The 24,370-nt window shown below is 33.2% G+C and overlaps 4 protein-coding genes across 6 annotated transcripts; 2 read left to right on the top strand and 2 right to left on the bottom strand.

Moving 5' to 3' along the window:
• Window positions 1–5,930: 5,930 nt before the first annotated feature.
• Window positions 5,931–6,585, top strand: LOC100306625 (uncharacterized). The gene has a single exon (NM_001364597.1). The coding sequence runs from the start codon at window positions 6,215–6,217 to the stop codon at window positions 6,416–6,418; it is 204 nt and encodes a 67-aa protein (NP_001351526.1). The 5' UTR covers window positions 5,931–6,214; the 3' UTR covers window positions 6,419–6,585.
• A 3,564-nt stretch (window positions 6,586–10,149) lies between these two features.
• LOC100778437 (uncharacterized protein At1g08160) lies at window positions 10,150–11,432 on the top strand. Its single transcript, XM_003518516.5, has one exon. The coding sequence runs from the start codon at window positions 10,439–10,441 to the stop codon at window positions 11,129–11,131; it is 693 nt and encodes a 230-aa protein (XP_003518564.1). The 5' UTR covers window positions 10,150–10,438; the 3' UTR covers window positions 11,132–11,432.
• A 2,474-nt stretch (window positions 11,433–13,906) lies between these two features.
• On the bottom strand, window positions 13,907–15,835 carry FBA (fructose-bisphosphate aldolase). The gene is given in 3 exon segments (NM_001250386.1): window positions 13,907–14,269; window positions 14,831–15,513; window positions 15,808–15,835. Coding segments are annotated over 3 exon segments (1,074 nt in total).
• Window positions 15,836–16,448: 613 nt separating this feature from the next.
• Window positions 16,449–24,370, bottom strand: LOC100777904 (uridine kinase-like protein 3). Of its 3 annotated transcripts, XM_003518515.5 has the most exons (15): window positions 24,215–24,370; window positions 23,224–23,399; window positions 22,485–22,576; window positions 21,184–21,253; window positions 20,162–20,280; window positions 19,742–19,838; window positions 19,285–19,364; window positions 18,787–18,981; window positions 18,576–18,659; window positions 18,421–18,481; window positions 17,857–17,917; window positions 17,436–17,529; window positions 17,253–17,325; window positions 16,979–17,061; window positions 16,449–16,853 (listed from the first exon to the last, which is right to left on the bottom strand). In XM_003518515.5, exons 2-15 carry the CDS (start codon window positions 23,372–23,374, stop codon window positions 16,686–16,688), a joined length of 1,428 nt encoding a protein of 475 aa, XP_003518563.1. In that variant the 5' UTR covers window positions 23,375–23,399; window positions 24,215–24,370; the 3' UTR covers window positions 16,449–16,685. The 3 variants fall into 3 exon arrangements, with proteins under 3 accessions (XP_003518563.1, XP_040865720.1, XP_040865717.1); XM_041009786.1 differs by lacking the exon at window positions 18,576–18,659; XM_041009783.1 differs by lacking the exon at window positions 24,215–24,370 and having other exon boundaries at window positions 23,224–23,771.

Here is a 24,370-nt window from a genome sequence, read left to right as displayed (position 1 = left end):
ATCCGTATTTATCACTTGTCCTCAACTTATTTTCAACGACGTATCCCCAACCCTACCCTTGTGATTTCTTCCCACTTGCACTGTCACAACATTACTAAAGAGGGATCGAGAAGACATCCGTTTACGTACAATTAAGTATATATTCTTAAAATAAAAAAGTTCTAAATTTAAAATAGATGTCACTTCATTAGTAAAGTGGATAAATTAATACACACATGTTATGCTATCATTGATCTACATGAGATGGATACTCGGACCCTTGCAATTATTAAGGCACCAGAACAATCACCTTCGCAAAATATATATTTTTGCTTTATAATATATATATATATATATACTGACTAGATTCCCAAAACAAAGAAAGAGAAACGAACAAACTAGATTTCCATAACAATCACATGTTTTTTTAGGGAAATGACTTACTGCATTTCATTCGTAATAAGAGAAAAGATATAATTGGAAATATGCTCATAAACATGGTGATTAGCATGGAACCTAGATGTCCTAACTAGTGTGTGAGTACCTTAGTTGGTTTGCCTCCTAATGAAACTCACCCTTTGGTTGAGAGAAAGTAAGTTTTTACATTTGTAAGAATAGAGTAAAATTCCAAGGACCCTTTTAATCTAATTTTCATCGCATTCGCCACGACTTTGCAGTCAGTTTCAATGAAAACATTGTTGGATTACAGTTGTGTGATCCATAGAAGTGCTTTCATGAGTGCCCTAGCTTCAGCTTCACGTGGCTTTGACTTTCCACTTTGTGCAACAGATTTTGCCTTTACAAAGAATCCATTGTGGTCTCTAATCAAGATACTCGCTCCAAAAGAACCGCAATCTGTGAATACAACTGCATCTACATTGACTTTGAGGGAGTTATAGGTCGGCCTTACCCATCGAAATGGAGTTGAATTCTCATCATTTTGGTTATGGATTTGCAGATTCTGATGCTTGTGGACCATGTTCCATTCCTCGAGAAATTATTGTGCGTGTGTGACTGATATTGTAGGCGGTGGGTCTTTGTTCTCCTAGATTTTTCATTTCGCCGCTTCCAGATGCACCAAAGTGTAAGCGAAAATGTATGTTTGGGATCTAATGGTAGGGTGTTCAGTAGATTTGAGATGAGCTCCAATACAGATTCGGCTTCATGCATGCAATTAGAAACTTGAGTACAAAGACCTGCAATTTCCCAGACCTTCTTGGCCTGCTCACACCCGAAAAAAATATGCCATTCATTCTCAGGATTTCTTTTGCAGTAGCTGCAGAAGACAAGGCAAGTGACTCCTTTTGATTGTAGTCGAACCCGAATGGGGAGACATGAACGGAGTGATCGCCACAGGAAGTGTTTGATCTTCGATGGAATTTTAAGACTCCAAATGGTCGTCTAATTACCTGGGATCTTCAAGTGGTCATTACAAATGATATGTTCCAAACCAGTTTGTCCTTTTGATCAGTATGTTACAATGGAATACTCTTGATATCTTGCTGATCATCATTTGTAAAAAATTGTTCTAGTATTTCCAGTTTCTAGCAGTTATGATTGTGTTCAATGAGGGCACCAATAGTTAAATTTTCAAGACCAATTGGTGGGGCGGGGGGGATGAGAGGAAAGACTTAACTGGATTCCTTAGCCATGTTTGGGTCCAGATATTAACCGAATGACCATTATTGCCAATGGACCACCTCGTGCCTTCTCTTATAAGAACCTGTGAAGCGTGGATGCTACGTCATGTATAGCTTTGATTATGTCCTAGAGGAGCATCCAAGAATCCACTATGTTGGAAATATTTAGCTTTGAGTACCTGTGTTACTATAGCATTAGAGTTTTTGGAGAGTTTCCAACCTTGCTTCGTATTTTTGCCATTAAACCCAACAAATAGCTCCATTGAACCATGTAATTAAAAAGCCTTGCTTATGTCAATTTTTAGAGCAACTTCACCAACTTTTCCTCTTGACTTACATTACATGTGGTGGACTGTTTCTGATGCAATAAGGACGTTGTCTAGTATAGAGCGTCCCTCCACAAAAGCATATTTCTCCAAAGATATACATTTATTTAGTAAAGGCTGAAGGTGATTGGATAGGGTTTTAGAGATGATTTTATAAAGTACATTACATAAGGAAATGGGTCTGAAGTCTTTCATAATGGTTGGATTTTGGATTTTGGGGATGAGGACAATGACAGTTTGGTACTTTGGTTAATTTGAGGAGGTGGGAAGGATACATTTTCCAATCAGGAGGTAGCTGCCGCAAAGATGTCTAAACCACAAAAATTCTAAAAAATTTTGTAAAAATCGGAGTTTAAACCATATGGGCCAGGTGATTTGTTGGAATTCATTTGAAAAAGAACATTTTTGGACTCATCAATAGTAAAAGAAGCAAGGAGGGAATTGTTATAAGAAGACGTCAAGTAAAGAGCAACATGATTTATTACTACATCAATTTCAAGTGAATTGATTCACCACAATACAATTTGTCAAAATAATTTTTGGCAATATTACAAAGTTTAATATGGTCTGTTACAGTCATACCGTCATCACAAGAGAAACAATGTTATTCGTCTTCTTTCTCGCGAAGGCATATGAATGAAAGAAACGTGAATTGATGTCTCCATCTTCTTCTTCTTCTTTTTTTTGTGAAAGCATCAATGGCATGATTGCAAATGGTAAAATAAACCAGCCGTAATTCAATTAATAAGAGGCAGTTATTGAACAAATGAAATGGAAGAACTACTTTTGATTCCTTGTCGTTAAGTATCCATATAAGATATCATGGCACAGAAGCATCCTTTATTCTTTTCCATTTGATATTTCATATCAAATATCAGTGAGAAATAGAGTAGTTTGGTCAAAAAGCGAAGTTTACCGGCATAATATATTCTTGACACTGCATTCTACGAATTCAGGACTAGATCGTATATATCCTAAGATCTGCTTTTATATTTTGAGATATACTTTACGTAAGTTGAGAGCCTCTTCCTGAAATGTTTTAGGTTGTTTGCTTAGATTATTGGTGAAGAAATTAAAAAAAAAAATATTACGAAAATAATAAGAATGCAAAAAATCATTAACAAAATTTTATGCATTTCAATATTATTTTTTTTACTTTAAATTTCTTACCAGTTAAGACCCTCGTTGACATTTGTTAATATTTTTATTCTTATTCTGGTGAGGTGATGTAAGTGTGTCATATTAAGAATCATTGTAAAATCATGTATGGTTGTTGGCAGTGGTGGATCACATTATAGCTTGGAGTGCATTTTCAGCCTCTAATTTTTAATTTAAAAAAAATAAGATTTAACTAAATTTTTCATACTTCAAATATAATATAAGTCATTTTTAAATTATTACTTAACATTTAACTTTTTTTCACCCAAATACTTGAAAAAAATTTCAGATACTTGAGTGAAAAAAATAAATGTTAAATAATAATTTAAAAATAACTTATATTCTAGATATGAAAAACTTAATTAACTAAAAAATTAAATATAAATATAAATATAATAAATGTGTATATTTTGTTTTCTCTAATTTTATATGTTTAAACCTCTATACCTAATTTTTACTCATTTCATAATAATAATAATAATAACAATTTTTTTCTTTAATTAATTATGCTCCTAACTTGGGTACTAGATCCGTGACTGGCGGTTGGCTCATCTAATTCTTTGATTCTACTAACAATAAATAAGTTACATTCAATTCACAAGCATGGCTTAAATCACTGAAACCTACACTAAAAATGGACAAAATAGTTGAATTGCAAACGATGTAATTTTAATAAAATCGATATGTATAAAGTATAATGTTAATTTTTTTTTAAAGTTTAGTTTGTTGCCTTATAATGCTAATAATCAATATTTGTAATGTTTTAATTATAATTATACATTTTGGTGATTTTATGTGAATAGATATTTTATATGAATTTTGATGCATACTATTTGTTTTAATGAAATTTTTTCTTCCTAAAACCTATACCTGACTTCGTCCCTTGGTGTTAAACTGTTAATATTGAATATTACCAGTCTTTAATTTTTTATTTCTGTGTTGGACAACTCAGTGGGTCAACAGCTATGAAAGAAGCCCATATTTTATGGGCCTATGCAATAAGATTTGAGCTACTGGCATTAGTCTCCAAAAACAATTAGACAAGAAAAAGAAACCACGGGCATTTACTAGTTATGTTGATTGTTGGACTGAAAAGTGCGTTAAACTTCTAATGCACTTTTTCTTAAATAAATACTACACAAAATCTTAATAAATGAAAGTTTATTCAAATTATTTAATAAAACTCGTATTAAAAAAATCTAATAGCCAAAGATTTTTTTATAGAAAAAGTGTCTGTCACTAATTTCTTTTTGTTTTGTTAATACTACATTGTAAAAACTGGAATTGATGATTGAAACTGGAAGAAAGTGAGGTTTAAGTATAGCATATGGGATTAAGTAGGTGGTATCTTTCAGCCGCCAACGGTCCAGTTCAGTATATGGACCAATCACCAAATTTGTAGGCTCCATATCCATATTCCGAATCTTCTTTTTGTAACGGACTCAACCACTTCACCACTCTCCTTTAACGCATCACCTTCCACGTTTCCCATCAAACTTGACAACAAAACGTCCACGTTTTCATTTGAAAACCTTAAAAAAAATCCATCTTATTGTTTTTTTTTAAAAAAAAAATATGTTTGATGACTTCATAAAATAATTTTCACTTATCATAAATATTTAAAAATTATTTAATATGTTACTTTATCACATTGCAAAACAGTTATAATTTTTTTAATGTTGAATTTGAATAACTAAAACACAAATAATTAGTTTTTTTAAAAAAAGAAAGGTCGATGATTTCATAATGTAATTCTCACTTATCATTGATATTTAAACATTAGATAACATTAAAAAATACAGTAGTTATATATATTTTTATTTTGAATGACAAAACGCAAATAATTAGTTATTTTTTATCTTTTAAAAATATAAAAAAAACTCACGTTAATTAATATTATCATTAACAAAACACAAATATTTATTTATTTTATCCTTTAAAGAATAAAGAATAATTGATTTTACTTCAAGAAATATTTGGTACAGGAAAATTAGCTGTCCGGGGAGAATTATGGATAGTGAAACTTAATATTTCAAAATATCATCTCACTTTTTATTATATTATTGGTTTAATTACTTTCTTTGAGTTCCTATAATTTGAAAATGATTTTTTTTAATTCTTATTATTTATATTTTAATTTTTTTAGTTCATGTAGCTATGATTTTTTTAATCCTTGTAATTTGTATTTTAATTCTTTTTAATCCTTATAATTTAAAAATAATTTTTTTATCCCTATATTTTATATTTTAATTTTCTTTTAGTCCTTATCATTAAAATATGAATAATATTATCAATTATAATTAATTACAAAAAATATTAACAAGTAATTCATAACTAATCTATCACAAGATAATATGTAAAAAAAAATAGTTAATAATTTATAACTAATTTGTAACTAATTATTTATATATGTTTTGTTTGTAGTAAAGATTAAAAGATAATTAACATGTAAATGACAAAAAATTAAAGAGATCACTTTCAAGACTAAAGAGAATTAAAATATAAGCAATAAGAAATAAAAAATCATTTTAAAAAAACTATAAAAATTAAAAAATTACTTTCCAATGATAAGGATAAAAAATATATAAATTTAAAATTATAGAAATTAACTTAGATTGTTTAATGTCATAAAAATATTAGCAACTCGTAGATTATTAAAAAAACCCATCTTAGATTTTAAATTTCAACCAAAAAATTTATTCTTTATTGAAAAAACATAATTTTCAGAGTTGATTATTATAAAAAATTATGATTGTGTGAAAAAACTTAATAAGCCATACATTTAAGAAAAAGATAAATTTCTTTTGTTCCTTTTATCACAGAGAAGCTTGTTTTAATGGATTAGATAGCTTTCCTTGTAAGCGAATAAAACCGTCAAAACGTCTTGAATTGGCGAAAGAGACACCAACGTTGCCTCCCCTTCCTTCTATTTACCACCTTTACACTTCTCCATCCAACCTTCTTCCTCCTATTTTCCTTTTCTTTTAAATTCTGCATTTTCTTTCACAATTTTCCCACCCCCCAACAGAATCAGCACCCGAATTTCCCAGATCCCAGACACCCAGTAGGAAAGATTAAAACTTTGGCGTCTTCATCGATCGCCGGTGGACGATGTGCTGCGGGGGGAGAGTTTGCATGCTTTGCACGTGTTTGGTTCTGGTGGTGATCGCCATCGGGTTGTTATTCGGGTTCGGAGTGTTCAAGCATGGATTCCACAAGATCAAAGACACTGTCAGTTTCTGCGATTCTTGCGGCGGCGGCGCCGCCGGCGGAGGAAGACCCTTCATCGGTTATGCACCGCCGCCATTGTTCTAGTTCACCATTCTCTTGTTCTATTTCGCTCTTGTTAATTGTTCTGGGGATTTGTTTGTTTCTTTTTATAAATTAGTATTCGTTAGGGTTCATATTTGTAATTACCTGCTTCTTGTTCTTGGGATTCATGTTTGATTTAATAATCAATTGTCTTTGTTACAATGCTGTTACTGTTTTTGTTGGTTCTCCCCCACCTTATTCCGTTTCTTTTCGGGAATCATCTTCATCTCATTCGAGTTTGGGTTTATAATTAGCGAATTGCAGAAATTGTGAAATCACTCGGTAAGCAGAACCCATGTTTAGAAAAGAAAAAAATCATTAAATTATTTGAAGAAAAACAATGTTTTTCTAATTATTTTTCTTTGTAAATAATTATGTTAACATATAATTGAAAAGTCTTTTTTACCAATTTTTGTCATATCGTAAAACATTTGCTATTCATTCAAATAGAGATTAAATAAATAGCTTTTTTGTCGGTCTAATAACTAACAAATTGATGATACATCAAAGGGGTAAATGCCAATATTTGTATCATACGTGTAGTTCATAAATTTGATATTTATTTGAATGTATAATCAAACCATCATATATACGATTGAATCCCAGTGAATTAGCCTGAAGTGAGAGTAAGAGATTCGAGAGAATGGATATGGATAAGGATTTTCGAAATCAATGGAAAAAAGAATTACGTGGTTATGTCTCTGTTTGAGTAGTGCTCAACATGTATATACTCTTTGGTTAAAGTGGGTTTTGGTTGTGATGGATTCCTACTTCCCTTCAGGGCTTGTCCCCAAATATTAGTACTTTGCGTGTTTGACACTTGATTAATCATTTGCAAAGCGGCGACATATTGTGTTTTTTTTGTTTTGTTTTGTTTTAACTGGTAGGCGAGGAAGATAATCCTGATTAATTCAGAATTTCGTCAAAAGATAACTAAACTTTGATCAATAATTGTTTCCATCAAATATCAAATTCGAGTAATATTTAAATGATTTAATTTTAATTTTAGCATATTAATCATTCGTGTTCAATCTTTTAATTTTTCTGAGTAGCATTTCCTCATGTATATCTCTCGATATATCTGGCACTAGCTATCCTATCGCTAAATGATGTAGAATTTTTTCTACAACTCGGATAAAAAAAAGTATCTATACATTCTTATAAGTATGATTTTTCATAAATTTTAAAATAAATTATATGTGATTTATCATTTATTTTAATGGTCATGTTGATGTAGTTTAGTTTTGGTCGTAAGAAAACAAGGGACCAACAAAGGCCCAGAGAAAAACGAAGGAATGGATAAGGCAACCAAACCCAACCCAAGAGTTGTAATCAATTACAATCTTTAAGCCCAAATCCGAATAGCCGAAAGTAATTATGTGCCATGGACCAAAAAGAAAAGCCGGGATTATTTCTTTTTATGAATAATAAAACATGGGGCAAATGCAGCTTGGGTAGATATGAATGGAGCTGGAATTGGATTTTTTTAGTAAGATTTTGGATATACAAAAACATGGTTTAAATAAAAAAAATTCTAATAAAGATAACGAATTAGATATTCAAAAGGTTAGTAATCGATAAAGCTATTTTAATTATTTTAAAGTATTACACTAATACTCTTTATATATTACATTAATCTCCTTTAATTATTTGAAAAATCCGGCAGGAAATGTTACTGTAAAACATTAAAAAAGAAGGGAGTATTAGGGTATGCAATATCAAGAAACCTTAGGATGTTTTTTTTTGTATTTTATTTATTTATTTTCAAAGTTGAAATGTTTTGTTTTTATTTACAAAAACAAAAATGATATGATTTTTGGAGAGGAAGGCTTTGGAGAAGGTGTCGTTGTCGATGAAGACGGCTTGGATGAGGAAAAGCTTCTGAAGAGAGTCAATATTGGAGATTATTTCTGTTAGATTCGTCATTGCTCCGCTCCATCACTCTCCTTTCTCATTCTCCCCCATTGTCCCACCACCCAACATCAACCTTGTCTTCTTTTCACTCGTTAATTCACTTTACCAAAGCCCATCTTCAACACCAACGTATCTCGAATTCACAACGCTCAAAATACCCACACTTACTTTGTTCACCCTAACCCCATTCACATTCTCACCCTAAACCCCATTCACGTTCTGGAAATGAAGGAACGAGAAATTAAAAGAGTGGAGTAAGTAGGGTATTGGGAATGGAGAAAGATGGTTTTGGTTTATTGGGAAATGGGGAATGGAGAACAGAGAATATTCGAAACAGGAGAGGTATTGGAATCAAGAAAGAGCAAACCAAGAGGAGAGGAATATGTGACCACATTTAATTTTTAAATTTTTTCAAATTCAAAGACGATTTTTACAAAATCGTCTTGGAATAGTGTAAAATAAAGAAAAATCTTCTTTGTTTTACACTATTCAAAGACAATTTCACAAAATCAACTTTAAAATATTAATGATATTTATAAAAATATCACCACAAGCTCAATAACGACGGTTTTGAAATAACTATGGTTGAACATGCATCGTAAATTTGATATTTTTAGTAATGTAAGTAGTAATTATAGCTTTTTAAGAACTCTTAAATAAGTGTTTATTGTCATTTTATAATTCTCAAAATCACGTCCCTTAAAAATTATCATCTCACACCAACCATTAGTCACAACAGTTCATTTGTTAATTTATTACATCTTAGAATTATACACTTAAAATTTGATTAATTGTTATAAACTTTCGAATCTTATTAGTCTTCGATTTCTATTTTCTACTAATAAAAAATAATGATTAGTAGTTAGTTACAAGTTTGAAATTGACATGCCAACCGAATCTGGTCCAAATGTGGTGGCTAATGGTGTGGTTTTGATGAATCGAGTAGGCGGCGATTTGGTCGGTTCTAGCCTTCTAGGAAATGGGAAAGCCAAGGAAGAGATGATCATTTGTGGAGGGAAAATTTTTTGTTTTCATGGTAATTTGTGTATCCCGTACACTACTGTAGATATTCCGTATATACAATTTTGCAATTATAAATTTTTTTAAGAAAGGGACAAATTTTGAAAGAAAAATTTATTCCCACGAGCAAACACAAGATATAGAGAATGAACGTCATCCATAGAAGGAAGAAATTTACTCCATGAAATACTTATTATTGATTTGTAAGCTCTTTTACTTGTCTCGCGTCTTTCTAATTTTTGCATCATTTATCTCTGGTTTTCAGTACATTATAATTTCTCATCCTCTTAAATCTCAACATGATTTAAGAAGAAAAATCCATACTTGCATACAATTAATTTTAATATTTTAGCTTTTGGTTTATGGTGCTTAAAGGTATCATTTCCCCCTCTTAACATTGTAATCCAGGCAACAACCTGCTTTTAAGGATCTTATCTTGGTCAAATAGAAGAACAAGCAATAGTTAAACGTAATTCAAACCATTTGTGATTGAGACTCAGTAGAAAGCTCACACACGCTGGATCACTATCCAACATGATTGATTGCTTGATTGCTTTTAATGAAACATGAACCTTTACCGGGTGGCCTCACTTTCCACCTGCCACGCTTTCTTAGTGCTTAAACATCCAACGAAGCACGTCCCTAGTTTGATATCAAGGGACAAAACTATGGTATAATTCGTACACACGCATTATCTAAGCCCTTAATCAAACTGACTATTCTCACATACATTCGCATTTGACAAAGTCTAAAACCATGCAAAACTTAGAGGATAAGCAATCAACAAAGTGAGGAAGGGAGCTCTGTTGAAGTCATTCTTTTAGGACCTTCTCAAAAAGCATAAAACATTAAAATTAAAACATCAATGTGGTGCAACTTTAGGTCACCTATGTCACCTTTTGATAATACCCAAAAAAAAAAGAAAACACATTGTCCCCTCTCCCTTATTATTACTCAACTACAAAAGCTTCTTTTCCCTCTTCACTTCTATTGATCCATCACCCCATTTAGAATAAATAAACATATCACCTCTATCTCTCCCTCATTCACTTCCATTGGCCTATTTTAGTAGTGTGCACGTTTTCAAACATGCTAACCTCTGTTGAAGAAGAACTTGGCACACCAAAACAACCAAGGAATCAACATTCTCAGCAATCAGGAGCACCAAATTCCCTTGCCAACACCAGAGCCATTTTCGGGCAACCTCGACTTCAAAGGACAAAACCAATTATATGGTGTGCTGCAATAATGTGCTTCATATTCAGCCTAGTGCTTATCTTCTTTGGAATTGCAACACTGATTCTCTACCTTTCCATGAAGCCGCGAAACCCCACGTTTGACATTCCCAATGCAAGCCTCAATGTGGTGTACTTTGACTCACCACAGTACCTCAATGGTGAATTCACTCTCCTTGCAAATTTTTCCAATCCTAACAGGAGAATTGGGGTGAGGTTTGAGTCCTTGAACATTGAGCTTTTCTACTCAGACAGGCTCGTTTCTTCACAAACAATAAAGCCTTTTACTCAAAGGCCAAGGGAAAACAGGTTGCAATCAGTGAACTTGATATCAAGCTTGGTGTTTTTGCCTCAAGATGTTGGTGTAAAACTACAAAGGCAAGTGGAGAATAACAGGGTCAATTACAATGCAAGGGGAACATTTAAGGTGAGGTTCAATGTTGGCCTTATCCATTTATCTTACTCTCTGTATAGCACATGCCAGATAGAGATGACTAGTCCTCCAGCGGGTATTCTAGTAGCCAGACAATGCATAACAAACCGATGATGAAGAGCCAACAAATATGGTAGAATTCTTTGTGATTTTTATTACTTTCTAATTTATTAGGAGATATAGCTAATGGTAAATACCAGTGTGCAAAACAATGATATGATTTTTTTTTGTGAGAAATGAAAAGGAGAAGATCAGAGGATATATACCATATGATTTTAATTGATATTCTATTTTTTTTATTTTGTAGATATAGACTTGGGTGGAGGGTGTTGAAGCCCTTCCATACCAGAAATATGTTGTGGATGGATTTTATTTTATCTTCATCTACTATATCAATTTACTAGTTTCTTTTCCAGAACGGGCTTTTGCTGAAGCAAAGCAAGCGTTGAATTAACTTTTTGATATTGTTTTCTTTTACTTCCTTAATTGTGTCGTGTCAGCTGCACTAATTGGAATGCCTTTTGACTGTTAAAGCCAAAATGTTAAAAGCAGAAAAGGACTTGTGAGAGAGGTTGATGATTGACGTGGTATCAACTAAGATTTCGAAAGTATACATACATAATTTATTGTGGTGAGCCTTACATCCCAAAATCATGTCTTAATCCAGAATCTTCATATATAGCGGACATTTACGTTAGTTTAAGCGCATACATGTTTGCTAAAATGCCACTAAAGCATATATCGGAATATCCATTGTTATTTTTTTATATATACAAAACGGAATATCCTTGTATTGTTAGTGACTAGTCACCCACCAAGACATTACTATTATTTCAGGTTAACACCACAGCGAATTTTGAGCTATCAAAATATAATTTGTAGAAAACTAATTTATAGTAGGTGGCAGTTGCAGAGTGCAGATAGTCACTCGGCGCTGCAATGATAATTGATGAATGTTCATTTGAGCAGTGATGATCGACAAACCTTATAAAAGATTTTTTTTCTTTCTTTATAATTATTTAAATATCTAACTTTTAATAAATGATAATTTTAAAAAATAACTATTTTTATACATAAAATTAAAACTAAATTTTATATTAATCAATGATAATCTTAATTGTTAACAAACACAAAATTAATTTTATACTAATTAACTTTAAATTTATATATATATAAATATATATAAATTTCTAAAAGATGGAGGCTGGAGTCTTTGCACCTCAAAGAGTAAAGTGACTGAACAGAAATCATGAATTGGCGTTCAACTGGGTTTTAAACAGAGAAACAAACACACTTTTAGAAGCCTAATACTTATGGTTCTTGACATACGAACTCTCAGAAGCCAACCCACTTCAGCTGCCACCAACATAAAACAAAAACAAAAACAAAAGTACCCAGTAGAAGAACAATGCTTAAGCTGGATTCACCCTTCAGGAGGCATAATTTTTGTCATCAATTCAAGTTCACTTCCTTAAGCCATCGACATATATACCGAAGGTTTTTTCAATAAAACCAAATTGTTATTGTAAATTCCTCTCAACTAAAGGACAATTTTTTTTCCCAATTTCATTTTCTCCTCGCTATGATCTATCAAATAATCAGGACATCATCGACAAACATAAAGTTGCCTCTTCCTTTTTAAGATGTCGGCATGCCCAAATTTCTTCTGAAATGCCTTAGCCAAGGTAACTGTATCAAATAACACCAATCCTGCTGTCAAGTGAGAAATTGTTGGTGGCTGCTTCAAGCTCAGCAAAACTATGGACAGGGGATGCTCCAATATTTGAGGCAGTCTCACTCTCCATTATGTATGTGGTTTGGCGGAGGCGTGGTTTTCTTTTACTTCCTTATCTGTGTCGTGTTAGCTGCACTAATTGGAATGCCTTACATTCCAAAATCACGTTGCTACCAATGATATTGGATTGGATTTTAGGTAAAGTCTCAGTTCAAGCCTTAAAAAAAACAACATAGCCATAGGAGATCATACTTAAGTGATCAGACAGATTTTTAAATAAAGATTAATTATTAACAAAAGTCAATAATATTTTATGATCTAAAAATGTTACTAAATCATATAATGAAATATCTTCGTTTTTATATATACAAAACAAAAAAAATAAATTACGGATTTAATCTCCTATGCTAAAAAAAAAATAACAATGCTAACAATTGACATTTGTTAGTAATAATAATAAAAAAAAAAACAAGACACTACTATTATTTATGGTTAACACCACACCGGATTTTGAGCTATCAAAATATAATTTGTAAAAAATTAATTCTCTGTAGCTAAACCATTAATTTATAATTGGTGCAGACAGTAAGTAGGTGATACAATGATAATTGATAAATGTCCATTTGAGCATATCTCCTTTGGTTTTCTTTGATTCTTTTCTTTCTGGTGTTTTTCTTTTCTTTTTCAAATTCCTTTTGTTGTAGCTGCTGCTAAAGAATGTTCGGCGGGTAAAAGTATTGGGCCATTATTACATGGACTAATAATTGACTGCTCTCCATCATCCTGTGTTAAGTAATTACACATTTTATAAAGTATATTACTGTTTCTGACAATATATACCAGCCTCCCTCTAACAATTATTTGAGTGGTACGCTATCACCATTTGACATTAAAATTGGCTCCTATAACATAATAACTGATGTTTGTAAAAAATATGTAACCCAAAAATAAGCATGTTAATCAGAAGCAAATCCTTAGGCTGTATCATACATCTGCCACAATGCACTTAGCCCAAATCAGTCCCCAAGTCCATTTAGAGTATGTTTGTTTCTCCCTTGTCACGCTTTCTTATGCACCTCAACGTGACTGAACCAAAAGCATGGATTGACGTTTAAATGGATTTTAAAAGGAGAAACAAACACACTCTTAGAAGTTTAATAATTGTAGTTCTTGACATACAAACTCTCAGAAGTCAAGCCACTTCCGCTTCCACCAACATACTTTCCCAGAGTAGCATCAGAATTGGCCTTGCATCTTGCCAGAAATGCCTCTTGAGCTTTGGCAACATTCTCCTTCTTTCCACCCCATGTCTTGAGTGTGCTTTGTTGCAGTGCTCGCCCGAATGAGAATGAGAGAGTCCATGGCTTCAACAGCTCCGACTTGTTCATTGCATTCAGGTTGAGGGTAGCTTCTTCTTCACTTTGCCCACCAGACAGAAACACAACCCCTGGCACCGCAGCTGGGACAGTCCTGCGGAGTGCTTGAACTGTGTACTCAGCAATCACCTCAGGTGGTACCTGCATGCACACAAATTAAATTATTTTCCATCTTAACAATATGCATTTTTTTTTTCTTAAAAAAATTGGTAGAACTGGAAGACACCCCAAGCATAGACCCACCTAGAAGATTATTGCACAAGCTAAAATCATAAGTAGTTTCACTTAGTTGCAACTACTAAACTAGCATCTAAGCTCTAAGAGAGCTTCCTGAAAAAGGTTGTCCACCAAACAAGAAAATGGTGTAAGGAAAATCCGAATTCATACCGAACCAGATTCTTAACCACTTGTGCCAACTCGCATCGACTTTCAAATTAATTGAACAATGATATTTAGGCACCCTTTAATTACAAACACTCTATTAACACCAATCATCTCTCTTTTCTTATCATATTGTATCACTTATCGTACCTATATTTATCTCCGAGGGTCAAATAATAGGTATTGTCCACAAATCTTTTTTGAAGTCAACAGTATTGCACCTTATACTTGATTCTAATTCTATTTCAAAGACTAGAAAGTACTTGTATAGAGAATGTATCCATACATATGGATGTATGATTTTGAAAAAGTTAGTGTTACCTTTGGGCTATCAGAGCCGGGAGTAACCATGTTGGGCTTGAGAAGAGTTCCTTCAAGAAGGACATGCTGCTCATTGAGTGCCTTGTAAACAGCTGCAAGCACAGTTTCAGTAACAGCAGCACATTTGGCGATGTCATGAGCCCCATCAGTCAAAATCTCAGGCTCAACAATGGGCACAAGGCCATTCTCCTGGCAAATGATGGCATAGCGTGCCAAGCCCTGTGCATTTTGCTGGATGGACAACTGAGAGGGCTCAGTTGGGCCAATTTTGAGAACTGCACGCCACTTTGCAAAGCGTGCACCAGCCTTGTAGTACTGCTGGCACCGAGCTCCGAGAGAGTCGAAGCCCTGAGTGGTGGTTTCACCGTTTGTGCCAGCCAACTCAACAACACCCTTGTCCACTTTGATGCCTGGGATGACATTGTTCTCTTGAAGGACCTCAACGAAAGGCTTCCCATCAGAGGTCTTCTGGTAAAGAGTTTCCTCAAAGAGGATGACACCAGAGAGGTATTGGAGGGCATTTGGAGCGGTGAAGAGAAGCTCGCGAAGGGCTTGGCGGTTGGCCTCAATGTTCTCAACGTTAATGCTCGCTAGGCGCTTCCCGATGGTGCCCGTGCTCTCATCTGCTGCCAGGATCCCCTTCCCTGGTGTGGCTATGTACTTGGCATTCTTGATAAGCTCATCTGGAATTCGTACAAGTTATAACATCCCATTTGGAGACTAAAGTCTAAGAATTGATTGAAGTAGAAGGAGCTTCTTAGACATGAAATCTTTATAATTTGACACTACAGATGAATAACTAATGAGGCTATATATGATACATTTGTAGGCCATCGTTTCTTGTTTGTTAATGAGTGGAATGCTTGAGAAGCTTGTACTTCATTCAATGAAGAATTGTTCTTGTTTACGTGTGGGTGAGAGATGCAAGAGTGAGTAATATTAAGAGAAGAAGAGGAGATAGATATGAGACATGTTACCTGCGTACTTTCCAACAAAGGCAGACATGGTTAAAGCTTATTGGATATATGGCGGGAAACAGATAACACACGACAGCACGAAAAACGAGCTTAGCCAGGCCAAAGATATATAGATAAATCTCAAAGGAATATACCGAGTGGTATCTACCCAACCCATGCAAAGGAGCCACGTGTCCAGTGATTAGCCTAACGAAGGTTATCAATCTTGGATAAAGCAACGAGTGATTCTTCCCTTGGCCAAGTGGCAGCTCATCCATTTCAATAACATATATTCCACTCACCTCATGATATATATAACAAGGAAATTTTGTGGAAAGCTCTCACCCATCATCCTCTTGGACTTTGGCTCATTTCCGATACCAATCCGTACGTACAAATTAAGATATCAACCTTATATAAATCGTTTTGCAGAACAATGTCTCAGCCACATTATTTCTCTTTTGCTTTTTTAATTTGTCTATTTTTTTCCAGATCGAATCAAGTTCCATCATGCAATTTACCCTCGCCATATATTCAATTTTGAGAGTGATAGATATTAAATTAAAGAACTTACATAATCATTTATGTCTATGAAGTAAAAATCTCTGGACAGTAAACATGTATCTTGATTCTTGATAAGCCAGTGTCCGGCAAAGAATAAGTTCAAAGAAAAATTTTGGTATAATAAAAAAAGGTAATACAGAATTTGCATTGGAATATTCCGATTATGCGTTTGTTTATAGAAACAAACAAAAGATTATGATCAAAATTGATTTAGAACAATAACTCGGGGCCCAGCAGAGTCTCAATTCAGCAAATTTTATAGCCCCCTTCCCGCAGTAAAAGTCTCTTTAATGATGATGAACCAAAAAATTTTGTGAATTTCCCCCCAAGTATAACTACTGTGAAGCTTGCTGGTCATCATCGTCTGTTCCAAAGTACCGGTCCCCAAACTCACCCATGCCAGGTATGACACGGAATGCTTCATTCAAACCAATCTCAATCTCAGATGTCACGATTTTTATTCTCGGAAATCTTTTACAGACCACATGAACACCTTGAGGTGCCTGGCAATATGAGAGCATGCATATATGCAAAACATTAGGTACTAAAAAAGACAAGCAACAGAAAATGACAAAAAAAATGGCAAGATATATGATATACAGAGGAACAACAGACACAAGTAACTTACTGATACGAGATTGAGAAATAAAATGTTGGACTCTGGTACACCCTTCTTTAAAAGCAAAGAAATTGCTTCAACTGCCGAATTACCTAAAGACGAAGATATTCTAAAGTTGATCAAAACGAAAACCAACAAATTAAATATCAATTTTTTTGTATAACCTTTTTATGCTAACTGCTATGTAACTTAAGAATTCGCAGTTGACTTCTGACGGTTCGTATACTATTTTAAACCAGTAAAATTAAAAACCACCATAAAAAACATTAAGAGAATCGCAAACCTGTGCCTAAGATGGGATCCAACAGTAATACATGCCTATCTGAGATGTCATTAGGCAACTTCTCATATATTAGCTGCTCAATAATCAAAGGACAAGTTAGTGAATCACCAAAAAAAAAAGACACTAGTGATCATGAAATGAATCCGACACAGGTATACCCAAGCACACACACAGATGACAAACCTGTTGACCATTGTCACCTTCTCTATGAATAAGAATTTTCCCAATCTTGATACCTTTGCAGCATGCTCGTAGAGCATTTTCCATACTCTCCCCACTGAAATTAGATTGCATATCAAATTTAAGGACAAATTCTATTTATATAAAATTGCAGTGATCATAGGTCCACATTAAACCGAGTAATTAGGAAAGAAGAACTAGTTCCTTAGAGTATAAAGAGGATTCGTTGGATAATACATTCAGGGAAAACTAGTGGAGCACCATATGCAATCTAAACAGTTTGGTAATTATAAACCAAAATCAACAATAGATCTTTTTCTCTTTATTGAATTGTTCAAGAAAATATTTTAGTAATACTTTGTAGCAAGGATAACAATATGTAAACAAATGCCCAAGTGACTTCTGATCTGGACTAAAACGATACCTCCGGATGATAGAGACACCACACAACCTCTTGCAGAAATCCACACCACTGTATACCGATGCTGCATTGAAGGACAAGTATTAGCTTAGCTGTAACCATAAAAAGGTTAAGACGTGAAACAAACTAAGTATATTTTTGTAAATAATTGAAGGAGAATATCAGCTAAGATGCAGACAGGAAAGTTTATCATTTTAAGTATGGCAACTGAAGCAATTAACATCATGAACAGAACATGTCTCTCAACTGTACAATAACATGATACCCCTTTGGTTCCCATTCTATGAATGATTTCTTAGATTGGGAATTCAGACTGCAGAAGTGATCTGTAGTCTGTCCTTCCTGGTCCAAGACATAATTAGACATTTCTGAAACAAGGCTGAAAACATGTAGTTCATGTTACTCCTCACTTTTGTGACAATAATATGGCAGGATTTTAGAAACCAGAGATACCCAACAGGCACATCATCCACAACACTTTCTAGTGCAATGAGAAGAGAATATTGCATCCTTAGAGGTACATGTAATACAAGCCAAGGAAACCATCATTGAAAAAGAACAGCTTACCAGTTGGAGTGGTTACTTGCTTTTCTGTAAATGGAAGATGCCCTAGGCCATGTTCTACAACCTGGTCAAGTGAGCGAAATTTGACCATTAATGATTGAAGAAAATGCCACGCCATCACTAATATTAAGAGCAACAAATGAACCCCATTTACATACCAAACGAATCAAACGGTCAGAATAAAATACAAAGTCATGTTTCGTTGTTTGAGAATCACGTATCAGGGTATGCATACCCCGTATCTACATCGAAGCAATTATCGTGATGATTCAACTTTTAATAAATAAAAAAAATTGAATTTGGAAGTTCCAGCTGAACGGGGGAAGATGGGATCATTGATAAAGTCAATAAATAACAAGAAAGGGGTACCTGAAAAGTAGACTGAATGACATATAAGTTACGATATATTTTACACATGTCATGCTGACCAAGCTTCGTGCGAATATGTTGTACAATCAAATCAATAGCCACATGATTATCTCTTCCACGGGGTATAATGATATCAGCATACTTCTTGGTGGGAAGAATAAAGTCATCAAAAGCCGGCTTCACAAATTTAGAATACTGCATCAAGTATATATTATAAGAAACAGTTACTAATATATGGTAAGCAAAAAAAAGGAATATATTAGCTTGATTTATAATCATAACCTACGAAAAGATCATTAAAGATTTAATTTCATAAAAACTGACTTATTACATGTTTTCTAATCAATGAAATTTCATACCAGCCTCTCAGCAACATGAACTAAAATAACATTTCCAAGTCTTGAAATGCAGTACATGTAAGAAACGTGAAGGCAAAAAAGCAAAAGATAATCAAAATATGATAATGGAAGTGCAAATGGTGTGCCTGACGGTAGCTACCTGATCAAGCACAGCTCCAATATCACGAGCATTGTCAGCAGTATCACGCTTAATTCTTCTAGCCAGACGAACATCAGCATCTGCACTGAACATTTCACAATGTAAATTGATAGCATAACTTAGTAGTGCAATAAAGACATAAAATATGCATGCTTGTAAAATAGCTAGAAGGAAGACATAGGCAACTATTAATAAAAATAGAAACCAAGAATATGCATTTTTTAGATAACGTGAAGATATAGTGTCATTAGCAAAACAAGAATATGCATTTTTTAGATAACGTGAAGAATATGCATTCTCCTATATTATAATGTGGATTAGGAGGGGGGAAATTTAAGTCCATCGGGCTAAAAGGAAAATGAGTTTGACAACAGATCCATACATAGTAAGAAATGCCACAGAAAAATATAATACAGTAAGTTATAGAAGTTATATTGGAACTAAAATAATAAGGGACCTGTGTCAACAAATATCTTCATATTCATCAATGCTCGCACTCGTGGATCATGAAAAACAAGGATACCTTCCAAAATAATAACATCCGCTGGGTTTACCTGCAAAACAGATTAAACCAACATAAAAGGGAAGTATAGCTGAAATTGTATTCCATATAAATTTCCACTCTAATGGAGATAAAACGCAAGAAGAAACATGTACTGCATGATTTGGCAACCATTAGTACATCAAAGTTTCAAATTCAACTATGAAAATCATTGTCATGTCAAGCTTATACTTGCTCTATGCAATAAAAAAACTATGCTTTAGCATGATAATAAAAACTCAAAAATAGAAAATTATATCAATCTTGGCCTGTTCTGTTAAGCATTTCAAGAACGAGAAGTAAATTTATTAACAAAAAGTTGAATGTTCCATATACCCGTCTTGCTGGAAAAACATCATTCTTGTAACCCTTAAAGTCATAGTTTGGAATATCTACTGCTTGGCCACGCTTCAACTTGTCCATGACACGTAGCAATTGCTCAGTATCAAAAGCTTCTGATTATATCAACAACATGCATTAGGAATAAAGTAGCTATAGCAGTCTAAGAACCATCATTCATATATATAAAAAAATTTAAACGTTAAAATTTCCATATCAAAAGTTGCTACCTTATCAGTTTTTAGGTGTATTATACTAATTATGCTTGCAAGGTACTTAAGTATCGTACCATATAAAATGAACTTTTGCTTAACCTTTGGAATGCTCATATGCATATAACACAATTTGAGTAACACTCTGACATGTAAAATTTGCAGTGGTTTCACCAACCATACTCATCTCTAGGCTAAATGCGAGAATTTCTAGCTCTGGAATTTCATTAACACTATCATGTCTCTAATCTGCTAATTTTGAGGTAAATTCTGCTTTAAATCTTTAGAAAGGTTAATTTTTTCCTGACACCACCCTTGATATTCCTGAGCATTCTGAGAGTAAGAAAGATGGAGTTGATACTCATTCAATGTTATGAACTTGTTCTGCAAGAAAATTAAGTATCTACGGAGAAACTATAAGACCTGATAAAACAAAACAATACTAAAACGTGAATATTATTTTAGGCTTTCTAATAACCCGATTCTCAAAAAACATTTTAGGGAAAACAGAATTCCAGATATAGGATAATAAGTAGATTTAAAATAAGGAAATAAAACAAACATCCAAATAAATTTAGTGCATGTTTCATCCTATATAGTTTCTACTCTCTTTTTTTATTATTATTTATAAAAGGGCCTAAGATAAGGCCGAAAAAACAAAAACAAGACTATCTAAAGAAGGATTTTGATGTAACTCCGGACATTTTTATCCAATCCTCTCCTGAGTGATGATCCTATATAATGTCTTAATGTAAAGAGGAAGTTAGTAATTAATAATGAGAGACTAATGTGTACAATTGAACTGACCAGGAAGGTCAAAGTTGTAATCTTGTACTCTTGTAAGTTCCTCCTGAGTCAAATTATGGTAAAAAGAGTCCTGTTGTAAAATAAATAATTCATTTATTACGCTCAACGTATCAACATGTACAATAAGAAACATCAACCCAAATTCTGGAACACACTCAGAAAAGATAAAAGAAGACCAAAGTACAAAAGGAACAAGTAAAATATGTATAAATAAATAAATATAAAATAATTTTTAATTCCATAAAATGTTCACTTCAAAATTTAAAATGCAAAAACAAAAGATTGAAAAAAAATATGCACTAATTTTTAATCAATTAATTTTTAGAATACATAAATGTACGAATAATTTAAATAAAAAATCAATTATAAATTAAAAAAAAATTTAATGTGTGAAAAGTATAAAGTAATATATTATGAAAACATAGTTTAATTTGTAAACAATAAATGAATCTAAATTATTTATTAATTAAATAATTTTTTAATAATATATATATACTAATATTTGAATATATAAAACTAATTAGAGTCCATTAAAAAGTAGAAAGCACTAGTTGCTTTATATAGTAACGGTGGTTTCTTTGTAACCCATGAAAATTGCTCTCCAACACCCAAAGAATAAGACTTGAGTTACGAGACACTTTTGATGCCAAAAGAGCAATCCCATTGAAGATGGCTTAGCAGCATAAATGTTAGAAAATACATCCAAAGAATTTTTTTTTCTTTTGTCAACTAAAAAATGGTGTATTCAAATGTATTCTGTTGGTGAGAAAACCATTGATATTGGGATGGAAATTTTGAGGTGATGAGAACAACATAATACTGAATCTGACTTGAAAAAGAAAAGAGATGGAGGAATTTTGGTGAATGGTAGCCAATAGAATATTGTTGCAATGAAAATACAAAACAAAGATAATAAAATCATTCCGATAGATAATGCCTAACAAAATACCAAAGGGATTCAGATAAAGGAGGATACAGGATGCTTATAAGTTATAAGACTTGAAGCATTAACTGCAAACTATTAGTTGTTTTTCCTTAATATCTGAGTCACAGACTTATATACTTATAAATTCTCAATTTGATTCACCGGTAGTTTAGAAAAAAAAATAATGGTTATTACAAGCATACAGATACTCTCTCTTTCATATTATTTTCACTTTATTTTTATTTTCTCTTTTTTACCTCATCATTTATTACATTTACTTTCTCTTTTATATTTCTTTTTTCTTCTAATCTCTTCCTACCGTTCCAATCTACACCAAAATGAGATAGATGATTGGTACTTTGCAAGAATTGAATACCTGATTAACAAGTACGACTCGTTGATCATGAAGCTGCTGAACAATCATATCACAAACTGATGTCTTACCGGATGCTGCTCCACCAGCAACACCTGTCACATACCAAACCAAAATGTAAATAGAAAATGGATTAGAATCATAGATACCAAATAAAAATTGGTAAATGTGAAAATTAGACATCCAAAGTTGTTATGATCTTATTTTCAAAACTCTACTTTATATGATTAGGTGTTAGCTGTGCGATTTAACCACAATTTCCAAACTGTATGATGACCGAGTAGTAGGAATGATCGGGTGAAATGAAATTATGATGCAAGAACTTGGACTAGACCCTATTTGATTCAACTTCTCCGTAAGTACTTTATGAAAAAAATTATTCCCATAAGATAAAATTAATTTAAGCATAAGTTAAAATTAGCTTTTAGAGAATATCAAATAAAATGTGATGATAGTCTTCAAAGGTAACTTTGTCCTTCTTCACTTAAACACAAAAGCTAATGGCTCATTGGAATCATATGCAAATGTGGGGAGGAACAGAACAGAACAATCCACATATGGGCTCTAGAATCTCAAAACAAAACAGAAAAATATATTTAGTACCCTATTATGCATTAGACGATACCCAACAAACACAAGACAAAGTAAATGTACAAAGTACCAACATTGAATTCCAGGACACAAATAGACAAATCAGGATTTTATGACTACATAGGCAGCTTGGAATGCAAAAAACACACACCTATCACAAAAGGTTGTTTATACATGTCAGTTGTTGAAGTGGTTGGTTGCTCTGTGCCAGCCTTTCTTTGCTCTAAGCCATCAATGTGAAATCCAGAAAAATGAACCTCAGATAAAGACTCCATTAAGTCAACAGCCGATTTAGTACCCATAGGCAAAGACCTGGATAAATAATAGCTGAAAATCACAGATAGAGAAATCAATAACAAACAAATAATACTCAATAAAAGACACGAAAATATGAATAACAATAGTTTTAACAGCTTGCAAATGTGGCTGATTGGATCAAGCCAACCGTTTCAGTCTTTGGTAATGTTACTCATTTTCACTAAAAGACTAGCCACTAGAACAATGCTCAAGCTGGACTCGAATCATTTCAGGAGGCATCATTTATCATCCACTTCACTTCAGAAATTATGAAGTTAGGTTAGTGGTTGAAGGGAGAAGGGAGAGAAAAAAGTCAAAGATTTGAATTAATATTCTAACAAAATTAACAAACATATGTGATAAAAATAAAAAGAAGTTAACTTCCTAAAGCCATCTAAATATATACCAAGGGCGTTTTCAATCAATAAAGCCAAAGTGTTATTGTAAATTCCTCAACTAATGGACAAAAAAATTATTTTCCAGTCTCATTTTCTCCACGCATATGATCTATCAAATCAAATTAATCAGGACATCATGGACATATACATGACACGCTTCCATCCTATCCGATGAAGAAAAGACAAGATATGATCACCATGCGGTGCACGTAACAATCCGTCCAACAACAGAGTCAGTGAGAGGTTATATATATTTGCGTGCAAAGTGCAAACAAACAGATAAATAAAAAGTGGTTCAGTTCCAACGTGAGCGAAAGCGCAGCCATTGTAGTAAAGACAGAGTGTTGAATGCAGTTTGAAGTTAAGAAATCCAGATCCAGATAAATGACGAGACGAGACGAGACGAGAAGATCAAATAACCCAATGCTGAACGATGGCAAAACGTACCTGATGAACTCAGAATTGTAAGAATGAGGAACGGAGCGAAAGAAAGAAGAAGGAGAAATACTATATTTATATATAATCAGATATGATGCTTTATTTGGTGCACTCTCAGGCGCTGTCTTTTTATCCTTTTATTTTTGTTTAGAATATATATATAGT

This window comes from Glycine max, chromosome 2 (genome assembly GCF_000004515.6).
Source record: "Glycine max cultivar Williams 82 chromosome 2, Glycine_max_v4.0, whole genome shotgun sequence".
Lineage (NCBI taxonomy): Eukaryota > Viridiplantae > Streptophyta > Magnoliopsida > Fabales > Fabaceae > Glycine > Glycine max.
Note: the sequence above shows the minus strand (reverse complement) of the source record. Positions and strands in the feature narration are given on the sequence as shown.

Excerpts from the sequence above, each read along its gene's own strand:
- LOC100306625 (NM_001364597.1), top strand. The coding sequence starts at position 6,215 with ATGTGCTGCGGGGGGAGAGTTTGCATGCTTTGCACGTGTTTGGTTCTG.
- LOC100777904 (XM_003518515.5), bottom strand. The coding sequence starts at position 23,374 with ATGGGTACTAAATCGGCTGTTGACTTAATGGAGTCTTTATCTGAGGTT. Across the intron at positions 17,530-17,856 it reads GGTGTCTCTATCATCCGGAG|TGGGGAGAGTATGGAAAATG; the intron begins GTATCGTTTTAG and ends ATCTAATTTCAG. Across the intron at positions 16,854-16,978 it reads TATTTCTCAATCTCGTATCA|GCACCTCAAGGTGTTCATGT; the intron begins GTAAGTTACTTG and ends TCATATTGCCAG.
- LOC100778437 (XM_003518516.5), top strand. The coding sequence starts at position 10,439 with ATGCTAACCTCTGTTGAAGAAGAACTTGGCACACCAAAACAACCAAGG.